General features: G+C 39.7%; 1 protein-coding gene across 1 annotated transcript in view; it reads right to left on the bottom strand.

Moving 5' to 3' along the window:
* Positions 1-12798, bottom strand: part of PDE11A (phosphodiesterase 11A) — a 103743-nt gene that overhangs the window by 30445 nt on the left and 60500 nt on the right. Inside the window, exons 11-12 of the mRNA XM_059476152.1 lie at positions 2261-2407; positions 2050-2157 (exon numbers count right to left, since the gene is read on the bottom strand). Of these exons, the coding sequence (XP_059332135.1) occupies positions 2050-2157; positions 2261-2407 (255 nt within the window). The remainder of the gene's footprint in view (positions 1-2049; positions 2158-2260; positions 2408-12798) is intronic.

Genomic DNA, 12798 nt, shown 5'->3' with positions numbered 1-12798 from the left:
TTACCAGGAGTGAAACAATGGTCTGCTCTTTGTTGAATTTCTCTTGTTTGGCTTGTTCAACACAGCTGAATTTTTCTTGTGCATTCAGTGGGAGTAGGGTGGGGCCCTTAGAGGCTACTCCACTATAGGTTAGACATGACTATACCATGGCAAATCCTACCTGAAAATGCCCTAAAATAGAATTACTGGTTTCTATTTGTGGGGCAGTCTACATTGCTCACTGTCATGGAGAAATCAGAAATAAGCTGCAATAACTGCACAAAGCAGTGCCTTCTTGAGCGGCAGAGAAGGGCTCTGATAAGCCCTTCAAGGGGTTTGTCTAAGAATTTTCCCCTTTTACCAGTGAGAAAAGAAGGCACACGCTAACTTGGATGGTATCCCCAAGACAAATGCAGTAGGAACAAGCTTTGGATTATTACTAATGTCAAGTTTCTCTTTTGTGTCTTTTTTTGCACAAAAGAATGTTCCTGTATCTGGAAGGGAGAGCAGGCCAAACAGATCATGCACTGAACTTACTTTGTTCCCAGCCAGAGCCAGAGCAAAGCAGGGTGGGATGTGTGGAGACTCCAGTGCTGTGGCCACTCACATCCAGCCCTGCACATGGAATTGCTCATTCTGTTCATTACAAGGAGTGTGGGCAAGGAAACAAACCTGGCTTAAAAACGCTGCATCACATCTCGCACAGTTGCACCCCTGTGCTGACTGCTAAAAGGGCTCTGAAATGGCGCCGTGAGAGGCACGGTCAGAGCATCAGTCGGTGGCCCTGGAGCAGCAGGGCCCCGCTCCCTCGCTGCCGGCCCCAGGGCGGGCACTCCAGCCGGGATGGCGGTGCCCGGTCCCCCCGGCGGAGCAGCGTGCCGCAAACCCGGCCTCGCAGCTCCACCTAGGGGTGCCACCGCTGGGGCTGGGGGCTACCCGCCCGGCAGAAATTACTGTCATTCACACCCGGCGCCGCTGCCCGCCTTTGCCTATGCTCATCGGAGTAAATTGCTTTTCCTTTGTCTAAAACTAGGGGAAAAAATGCATGTCAAATTTAAAAAACCATAAAAACTACCGACACCCAGGCCTTAACACCGAATTTCCTTAGAGAGCATCAGCAAGCACCTGCTGAAACAATGTTCTGTGCAGCTGAGCAGCCTCATGCCCAGAGGAAGAGGTTCTCTCGTTGGGTCTTTCTTTCCCTTGTCTCATGGTGCATGGTACAGCTTCACTATGCCTCCATCAACACTCACAGAAACACACCCACCCTGCTGGGACTGCTCAAGCACTAGAATGACATCTTCACCTGCTAGGGGAAGTCACAGTCTCTTTTTCTTGCCCAACATGCAAAGTTCTGGCATTCAGGACCCCTGAGTTTTTTGTTGATACATTTACAAGAATGAGTTGGCCAAACATGGGTTATTTCCTGCACTGAAGTTGCTGTGGGGTAGGGAGAGAGAGCAGTATGCTTGTTCTAGTGGTACTTTCAGCAGAATTTACTTTAAATTTCAGTAGAATTTACTTGTATGCTAAAGGAGCTACAGGTACTGCTGGAGATACATGCTAATAAAATCCCTAAGTGTTAACAATGTCCAGTGGAGACTCAAGATTCACTTAGATCACTATGCTGGAAGATAATTTTCAAATGTTTTGAACCAATATCTTCTAAAACTATTTAGATTAAGCTGGATAAGGAGATAATAAATATCAACATAATAAATACTTTGGGATTCTAATCCTTGGTTTTGTACTTCCCAATTAGGAGTTTGAAATAAATGTCAAATCAAAGAGTTCCAAAAGAAAAACATTTCATAAGATCAAGATCTGTAATAACAAGAGCACTCCAAGACTGCCATCTGTTTTCAGTCACTTTAATGTGCCTATGATATCACTCTCACTAAAACACTATAAGGTTTTGCCAAATATGTGCTGCCTTAAGTTGAATAAATTCTGTCTGCTTTGCTATTGGAAATGAGTAGCATAATAACTAGAAAAGAAATGGAATGCTTTTAGACAGGTTAGGCAATGTGGCAGTAAAAGCTCTTGGGGGCTGTGTGGCTGGGTACTCACAGTGAGCATGGCAAACATCAGCTGGCAGACGTTGAAAGCGTGCCTCCAGTTGTGATACAGGACCATTCGATAGTTCTTCCGCACCGTCAGAAGCCACCTACACAGCGTCTGAAATTCAAAGTGCAGTTTGGAGCAGGGCTACTAAATGTGTACAAATGGACAGAGCAGTGCCAAGACAAAAGCAGCAGATATTTGCAGCGCAGATGGTTACCTCGTAGTCAATTTTAAATTTCTGAACCATTCCAAGTTCCATGAACATCCGCAGGGCTGCAGTAATCATGGCATCCACATCGAGCGAGAAGTCATCAAAATGGATGTCATCAATGCCAAGCTCTGACACCAGAGGGATGTTTGCTGCCTGAAAATGCCAAAGGGAAATTTCTGATTCAAAACTTCCGTCCTTTTATTCACTCTTACAAGAACCAAACCGTACATCAGTTCTGACCTGCCGATACATTCCCCGCTTGATTCAAATGCTGAGCAGTAAAAGTCTTCATCTGAGAAACACAAGCACGTCAAGTTAACAGAGTGTGGAAACAGTGGGAAGGAGAAGAACCTGGTATGAGCAGGAAATATGCTCACCATTCCAACTGGAGCCTGATACAGCATTTAGACTGAAAGCTGACCACTTTACAGCCACTGCAGTAACACAATATATTCCAATGCAAATTACAGTGCTGTAATGCAAGAAACATCTGGATAGCCAGAAGCTGGGAGTTTTAATTGCTACCATTTACAAATGCAAAGTAAATATACTGCTCTGCAGAATTTCTTCCTCCAAATGCCTTCAAAATCATAAGCATACAAGTGCCCTTTGCTTTACGCTGTTCACTATGCACACACAGAACCAGAAGAAGAGGAATACAAGACATGTCTAGCAGAAGTACACTCCAAAGTAAAATAAAGAATTTTCAACATGCTGATTTTATAGTCAGTCAATAAAACAACAGCAAAAGCCATACATTTTGCTTTGTCTGTATAACAGGGACTTCTGTTTGTAAGAGTGGAATGAGCTGCTCTTGCACACACAAACACAGGAATGTGTGCTGGCCTGGCTGATGTATTTAGTTGAACACAGAGATGTGCTGTGGCTTGCTCAGTGGCAGCACCTGCATGAGCCAGGTTAGGTGTGAAGCAGGAATGCTGGCCCTGAGATTGTGCTGTCCAGACCTTCAGCAATCTTACAAAAATTGTGACTTACTTATCATTCAGTTATTCTTCAAAGACTTGGGGGATACTGGAGATGGACATTAATATTAAGTCTATCAACACACTCACTGGATAGAAATAAGACTCAATATAATTGGTTTTTGGGGAAGAAACACATTTGTACAGCATACTCCTTAGCTCCTTAGTGAAAAGCTTAAATAGCAGGCTGAAGGGGAAGCACTTGATTCTCGAAATGGTTTATCAAACAATCATTGCAAACCTACTGCTGCATTTTCATTAAGTTTGAAGTGGGATCTAATTAACACTTTCAGAATTTTTGGCCTCTTAAAGAAAACCAGATCTTTTCCTTGCTATTTTTTCTGGAAACCAACACTTTTATCAGCCTGTTGCAATTCAAGGTAGAACACTTGAAGCAGTTGCTCAACTCTAAAATTGTTTTTCCATTTGTCAAACAGTGGAGAAATAACAATATATTCCAAATCTATTACAAATTGAACAACAGGATATTAACAAAGCAAGTCAAAAACAATTTCTTCCCACGTCAGTCTGAAACTTTTAAATATTTATGAGGTTTTACATTCCTAAATTTAACAGGAGTGCCATAATCCAAAATAACTGCTGAATTAATAGCCAGGAGATAACATTTGTATAAAAGAACCATTTGCTTTACAACAGCAATAAAGGAAACAACAGAATTATGAGTGCAGAGCCTAATTTGAATAATGTTAAAAAAATGATATGTTGTGGGGCTGCAGCAGTATTCTGGCTGCACCTGGCATTGACTATCCTCAGTTTCTCAGGCTAGAAATGCAAAAGTCCAGGGTTTAGAGAAGAACATTCATTAACACTTCATATTTTAAAATTACAGAGATATATAAAAAATACTAATAACATAAAGAATACTAAAACATATCCCTCCCTGAAATTTTGCAGTACGGCAGGAAAAATTTCAGTGGATTTCTTAAAATAAACAACAATAGCAACACTGCCTTTCAGGAAAACAGAGATGATGAAAGTACCATGACAGTAAAAGGAAGGGGCAGGCAATTAAAATTCAAGTTACAGTGAAATTATTTTTTTAAAGCACCCCAGTGATTTACAATCCCTTAAAAGGCTGTGGGGTTTTGAACATTTAGAAGTTCAATTTCCCCTTTCTTAAAACAATTAAAACATTTTACTCTGGAATATTTTACCCTGTGAATCTTCAATTTCAGTGCTCTTTGTATCATTGAGGAAAATTCATATGACTCTTCTGTGAGCTTAGGGCAAGTTAAAGCCAGATGTGCCTCCTCTGGTCACATTTCCATATCACCAGTACTAACCCAAAAATTTGTCTTGAAGGGAATCAGGAACAGAAGTTCAGCTGAACACATGGAAGGCAATTGGTCTTGCCTAATAAAATACAAACTCAGCAGCTGCCGGATTAGGAAAATATCATCAGTCATAGGTAGCTTGAAAAAAAAGGATGTCATGCCTCCAAACAAGAGCATAAGGATAAGATCTGTGGTTACTCCATAACCAGGCATGCATGGAATAGGGTGGAATGAATACACAGGGGGAGGAAAAGCACCTTTGTACTCAGTTCAGGTGGGAGACAAGATTCTCCTTTCCTCATTGCTTTTTGCTACCACCTAAATTCTATCACAGCCTGCTTATTACTTGTGAACAGGTGAGAGGCAAGGGACTGATTGAGCCTTAGTTTCCAGCAGCCATCACAAAAGGCCATATGTCATTAATGACTCTCTTACTGCAAAACACGTGGAACATCAAAGTGGCTTTCACCATACAGTCACAATTCTGGCCACTATAAAAGACAGCCCATGGGAACAGAAAAATAACATTTTGGTTCAGTATTAATAAGGCTTTGGGCTCCTGTGAATGAATAAAGCCTAAGAAGGAAAATGCTTTCTAAATGATTTTGCACTAACTCTTCTAATAGCATATTCTTCACAATCTTCTGTATCAATATTTGATAATGTGATAAAATCAGATGTAAAGAAACTGGCAAGTTCTTCCCAAAGCATTCTTCATTTGTAAAATGTGCACAACCATGCACAACCAGTCCAGCTAAAAACAGAAAACGCTAACATCCTACTTTGCCATGTCATCTTAAAATTTCTCTACTTCAGTTTTAGTACCTGTGTGGATAAGACATCAGTGCATATTATGCAAGGAAAGTATTTTGAAACATACTGATAAGCATATTAGTATGACTTTGTTTAAGAAAAAGGTACATTCTGCCATTTGACATACTCAGCTTCCTTCCTATGTGGTACCAGAACTATTCTGTAACAGCAACTTCCACTTACTGAATGTAATCCACTGTTTGGATAGCCTTATTTACAGTGGCATGTGGAATGATCAGCAAGGTTTCCTCCTCAGAAAATACTGCCTGACTGATGGAAAGAAGTAACAAGGAACTTGATTATACTTAACACATATAAAGATATCTCATGAAATATATATTCCAATGTAGCAAAATAACCTGGCAAAATAATGTGGCGTACATCTTAAATCCCAGGGGCACTGTTAAAGTCCAGAGTCCACATACTATTCCAATAGCAGGTCAGGATTTGACCTCATGTACACGCTGGAGTGAAACTGCAGCTCCAGACAACATGACACACAGAGAAGAAATAAAATTGCCTTTTCAAGTATCTCTTCATCGCAAATCTCTCTCAGAAGATTAGGATCTGAAAAACCTTAAAGGATGATAATCAAAAGCTGAAGAGAAAGTATCAAAGTGAAGAATATTTAAATTTGATGCCTTCATTATCTCTCACATAATCTTCTATGATTCCATGAAGGCATTTTGAAGACATCGTTTTCTGATGGCAAAGATTTTTATTTGTGAAGGGTTCTTTTCATATATAAAGGCCTCTAAGATACTTGCTTATATTTATAGCTGCAGGCAGGCACCTTTTAAAATATATCTTTATAGTCAGTTATTAACACCAGTGGACAGATTTTGTACTTCTTCATAGCCATGGAAGACCAAAGCCTGTTATATTCCAGTCTGACACATTTACTCTCTCCAAAAGAGAAAGAATCAAATGTTGCAGCTCCAGCATGTTTAATGCCCAGAGCAAACTGGCTTTTAAAGGCCTCCATCTGTTACTGGAGACTGTGGATAGCAACTCTTTGCCCTTCACAATGCTGAGTTAGAACCTCTTTTCAAACGACCAACTGAAGCAGAGGCAGGACAGTGGCATTAAAAGGGAATTTTACAAAATTTACAGTAAAGGGGAATGGGTATGGAAATGACTGATGTGTATTTACCTCTTGATTTTAACAATTTTTTTAATATGATTATCACAGGAGCATTGCTCTGCCTTCAGTAGTGAAATCACCCAGAAACACGGCCTTAGTTTAGTTTGGAGAGAGCTTTTGAGACCAGCCAGTCCTATGTCCCTGCCCAAGAAAACCTCATGCTGCCATAAAAACACGCTTTGCAGCTGTCAGCTCTACCAGACTCCTTCAATGTTCCAGTCTCTGTCAGTGTCTTATAGCTGAACAGTTGTTGGATGAAAGGCAGGGTGGAACAGGATTTGTGTATTTTATACCTCCTCAGATTAACCCTACAGATAAACAGAGGGTTGCAGTTGTGAGATCAAAAGCCCAAACTCTGCCCCAAGTCCCACAGTAGGTGTCTGAGCCCTTTGCTGGAAAAGGTTATTCCTTGGTTAGTCAAAGTTTTACATCTGTAAACCAAGAATAATGCAGGACATGCATCCAGCTTTAAAATCTGCAGCTGAAGCATGTATATGTATGTAGTGGAACTGCTCCACCTTTGAATGGCAAATTAAAAGCTTAACATGTACTTTAGACATGAAATGTAGAACAAAGAAAGTTGCATTTAGACTTGTTTCAAAAAGTTGTGTTTGACCATTTACCAAATACAACTTCTGTTTAGTATGATGCTGGTATTTCTTTTAATTAAAAAAGAAACTTCACAGCATGAAGAAAGCTATTTAGTCTGCTTCTATTAGAACAAGAAAAGTAGACATTAAACAATCTAAACTATCAAATATAAAATTTAGGATTTTTTTAAATTATCATTCAGTGTGGACTTAGGACAGAAGTATGGTATTTACTTTCTGCTTTGGGGATCAAACTGTATCTTCCTGGGGAAAGGATTTGTCTTACAATTTTCATTTTAAAAGGGCAAAGGAAGGTATGTCATTACAGTGTTAAACGTGCTATTTAAAAAGCTAGCCCCAGAACTATAGCTAAAAACAGAAAGCATTTTAAATATTTCTAATCAGTCAATCAATCCTATCTGAACATACTGCTTTCTGAAATTGGGACCCATCAAAAAGAAATAATACATTTCAGAGATAAAAATGACATATAAAATTTTGTTACAAACTATAATAGGTGCAAAAACCATTATTTTATGTTAGTAAAAATCAATCCTTGATGCTAGAGTTGTTTCCCAGTACACAGAAACAAAATATATGGCAGCCAATAAAAGGAACAAGAAATTTTGATTTTAAAAGAACAGAGGCATAAAATAAAAAAAATTAATGGTCTAGGCATCTATTATTCTTAAGGCCAAAGTCCATAACCACAGCAGCCCAGGACTGGAGTTTTACAGGGCATGCACATTGGACACAATGATCTCCCAAGGCGCGCTGGGGAGTGTTCACGTCCCTTTGGCTGATGGTGATTAGGAAAGAACCAGTGTGTCACATACTGCAGGCTAGCAACTGTCGAGTTTTTATGGCCATCAGTGCAGATGAGAAGTTTGTACAAAAGGGTCTATTCAGTCTCTGTTTCAGAATTTCAAACAAACACAAGCAGCAAACCTAGGGCAACTATATCTCTATACTACAAAAGTGTCAGGCTGCCATTTCCCACAAAGCTTTACTTGGTTTTGGTGGCAAAAAGTCAGCTTTGTTACTCCCATGAAGAGCAGAATGGGTAATGTGGACTAGCCCTCCCCCTTATGCCTGTGAATTTGGGAGAGTGAGAAAAGTGGGATACAACATAGCCTTTTCCTGCCCAGAAAGTGGAGGAAAAGTTCTGGCTCCTTCCTTAAAGACTCAGAAGAGGAAAAACATGATTAAAGGTGGAAGGAGCAGGGACAGGTTTCTTCTCATGGTGGACATAATGTGAAGGTGTAGGCGGGAACTCAGACATTTGGTGAAAAGAGCGCAAAATGTGCTCCGCAACTTTCAATTTGGTGCATGGTGGAAGACAGCATGTGAAAAAAGTGAAGGGGTTGCCAAGATCAGACACTGAAAAAAACCCCAAAGCCAGAACCTCAGAAATCCCACCAGAGCCACAATGTGCACTGGTATCACACTATTTTTGTGATCCCAGCACGCTGCAGCAGCTCTCAGTGCACCAAAGCCAACATGCAGGACCACCAGTGTGACCAGTGTGACCAGTGTCACCCTGGGGCCGTGGTGGTGCTGCAGGGACACAATGGCACTGGATGGGATTTCCTGGGAGCCACTGAAATGTTCTTTCCGAGCAGCTGTGACAAATCAGGCTGGCAGTGCAGTGCCTGGTGGGGAGAGTTATGCAAATGTGTGAGTGGGTTACTGCTCCACTGGGGAGAAAGTCCTATTTCAGACCTGCTAGAGTGACAGCTAGAGCAGAATATGGTCAGGTGGACAATAAATAATATTGACAACACCTTCAACCTTACAACGTACGTTTACAGGAATGCTACAGAGAACATTTCTGTGATTCTCCTGAAAGACTGCTTTTGTCTTCTTGTCCTTAGTTTTTGTCAAGTTCTGATTGCAGGTTTAAAAGAAATCCGGTCATCCTATTCTGAACCCATAAATCACTCCCTAGGAGCACTCAGGAGTGCCCAAAAGGGCTTTCTTCCCAAACCAGAGGTTCATCTCACTACAGCTTCACAAGCCAAGGCTTACCCCATGTGGGACTTCTGCAGGGCAGGCTCCTCTCCAGCCCAGCTCCTCTCCCCAGAGCAGAACTTACATCCTCCACTGCCCCCTTCATCCACAAAGCTCCCCAGCAGAGAAAGCCTAAGCACCTAGGTGCCTGAGCACCCTGCACTGCAGCACGGCCTCTGGTTCATTGCCAGCTCACAGCCTCAGCACCACAAGCTTTTTCACAAATTCCAAAATGTACAGATCCCATTCTTTCAACAAAAAACAAATAATAGGCTCTTAAATCTTTATTTAACTCCTTATTTACTACCCACATACTACTAGCTTTATAATTTTTCTCTAAACAAAGGTTTATGGTTGCTTTCATATATCACTACTTTGAGGTAAAAGGCTGCAACACTGACATAAACACTTGTTTCTTGACAATCATGTTTTGAATACATGTATATATTTTGCTGCTTGTATCTTTTCCTTACCACTCCTCACAGCAACAGGTTTCCTTCGGGGAAGGTAGAGGCAGCACAAGTAGCTACTGGAATCAGCTCAACAGTAGAGTTTATGAAGGCCACAGATAGCAATGGATTTTTTGTTATTTTTGGGGTGGAGTTTTTGTGTGCCTCGAGCTTGTTGCAAGCACAGAACACACACAGCTGTGGCAGCAGAGGAAGCAGGGGTAGGTGAGTTAGGCAGGCTGTTGTACACACAGGCAGATTATGATGGGGCGTGTGTACTACAGTCTATTTCTCATACATGTACAGTGTTTGCAGTTTAAACTGTAAAGACTAGGCCCACAGAACTACTGACACCATTTCTCTTAGAAGCTGTTGTTGACTCTGCCAGGGGTTTTGCCCAGACTAAACCAATAGCAGACGCCACCCGGAGCAGCCAGTGAAACAGTGTAATAAATAACCCATACAAGATTGCAATTACAAATATTTTTGTACATAATATAGTCTATTATCTACTATCTATAGATAATGTTTTGCTTGGATGACCCAGGCCCATTTGATCTAGAAAACAAGTGTGCATCCAGGGAATTCTTTTCTTTCAAATAATGCTGGAGCCAAAGCTAATACTGCATAGAATTGCATGGTCACTTACATGCTCATGTGTGGGACAGCCCTTCCAGCACAGCCCCTTTCTCACCAGCTGATGGAGGAATGAAAAAAAAAAAATAAAATTGCAGGATATAACATGGCTGAACCTGTAAGGATATTTCTCTCCAGTCTCTCAGTGATGTGCAGAAAGGCACACTGCCTTGTGCTGGGAACATATTCTGTCACATGCACACACACAAACATTATGATGGTGAGAAATTGCACTGGCATTACATTTTCGCAGGATTTTACGGCTGAACAGAAATACTGTTTGGCGAGCAGCCTTAAAGTGGAGCAAGGATGGCACCCAGTGGCCAAACAGATTCATCTCAGAAAAACATCTCCCATTCTTCACTTTGGAGAGTTTTAGTTATAAAAAGGTTCTAGCTCTAATATCAACTCGTTGGAAATGTCAAAAGCTTTTAAAGGACACTGCCTTCTTCCTTTGGGGAACATTTATTGCTGTAAAATATTTTTTAAAAAGCCTGTAGAAATTTTGCCATTAATAATTTAAAATCAACACAAGCAAGCATTTATGACAAACTGCTGCTTGCAGCTGGAACACTGCATAGAGGCAGAAATAAACAAAGAAAAATATGTTTTCCATTTGTAGAGTACATGCTAAGGAAAAAATAATTCTCTTTTTTAAATTCAGTGCAACTAAGTTTTTAATTTTAAAATTAACATTGATAATATTAATTATTTAATTTAAAAATCAATATTGATAATATCAATGCTGACTGGAAAGTTTCTATCTAAACAAATTTTGGTGCAAAGCACCTCTAGGTTTTAATCAGAAAATTCCTACTTATAATTCTCAGCCTGCTGGGGCTACAGAAGAAATCAAGCACATATAAATAAGGAATAATTTAAAATGTGAAGTATTATGCCATTTTTATAGGTTTCTTTGAAAATTTCTTTCCTCCATGAGATAAAGTAAACAATAAAATGGTCTTTCTGTAGCAGTTGGGAATGCAGGTCTCAGAAGAGGGAGCAGTGACATACAGGGCCAGCCCAAGGGATGTCTTATCAGCTGTGTGGGGAATAATTTGCTCCTTGTTGGTGGCAAAAGAACCATGATAAAGTCACACTGAAGAACTCCTAAATTACCATCTTTCACTGAAGTACCTCAGAGTTTTAAATTATGCTGGCCCACTTCCAGTACATGAGTCTGCTAGATAAATTTTTCTTCCTATTTGAAAATTTTTCCTGATAGAAATTCCTAAGTCTGTCACTGACTGAAGTACACTGCTTTATTATTTGACAAGTGTTAATATTTTTTTCCTTTTTTAATCATCCATCAGATACCCCTGTGGCTTGCATGGCCGTTTAAATGTATTCCACGCCTTATCATTTTTGCATGGTTGCTGGCTAAATAGTGTAGCAGTGCTGAACTCTGTTTATTCCTTGATGTTTTCCATCTGACAAGGGATTCTTATGGAGCATGATGACCGATCAGATTGAAGGACAGACAACAGGTCTGTTGGGTAATAAATCATCTTCACTTGGGAGCAATGTTGTGTTCCAACAATTGCTTTTTCTAACTTGTTTTTCTAAGCGTTATCAAGACCTGGACCAATTAGGGTTTTGTGTGTGGAAACAGATGCAAGAAACACAAGATTTCCCATGTGAATAACAAAAATCCAGTATCTGAGAGCAGCACAGTAGCAACATACGTTTTTTAGTATGGACAACTTAATAATCCAAGTGTTTTATTACTTCTCTGCTGAAAATGTCTGTTGTTTAAGTATCACTGTATTACTGTGCGTAATTACTAAGAAACTGAAAAACAGCCACTATTAAAGGCAGTAAGTCAGTAATATTTTTCAACTACTTGGAATGTTTTTATTTTAGTACTGTAAATATTAGAGTGTAGCAGAAATAATTAGGGTTATCTAGATCAATTGAAATCTACTTCAGCTTTAGAGAAGAAGGCTTTTTAAAGCAACTAGTACAAAGACTGTTTTGATCATGCACATACTTTAATTTTCTGTTATTTTAATTAATTAAATTTTATTACTTTTTAAGGTATTTAATGGAGAGATTTAAGCTTTTGTCTAACTGTGAAGTAGCTGATCTTGGAAAGAGTAATTTATTTTTTAATATTTCTAGTTACTGTGTGTTTGCAGTTAGAATATAAATGTTGATTTCTCTCTTCTTTTTTAAATCATAGCCCTTCAGATCCCTTCTTTTTAACCTACAGCACAAATATATCCAAAGATTATTCTGCATAGCATAAACATGCTGGAATAAATATATTTTGCTTTTGCATAAAAAAATTCCACAGAAGTTCCTTATTGACTTCTGCAATGTCCTTGCCCTGAAGCAATCCAGACCAGAATCTATTCCTTGCTGAAAGAAGCCTATCCCTTTTAAAAATTCATTTAATGACTTGTGCTAAACTCATAAATTAACAGAAAAAGTTGTCTGGGCATGGGTATATGATTAAATTGTGGGCTTTATCTAGCTTCCAGGCCCCAGGCTTCTTTCTTAACTTGGCCTTAACTCTCCTAGATCATAGACAGTTTTTCTTCAAGAGAAAGATTTATTTTAAAACAGGATTTGCTTATCCCCTACACTAGAAAATAAACTAGTTTTATGCAGGCTTATCATAT

Source organism: Ammospiza nelsoni, chromosome 7 (assembly GCF_027579445.1).
Source record: "Ammospiza nelsoni isolate bAmmNel1 chromosome 7, bAmmNel1.pri, whole genome shotgun sequence".
NCBI lineage: Eukaryota > Metazoa > Chordata > Aves > Passeriformes > Passerellidae > Ammospiza > Ammospiza nelsoni.
The sequence above is the reverse complement of the archived record's forward strand: the minus strand, read 5'-3'. Positions and strand labels throughout refer to the sequence as shown.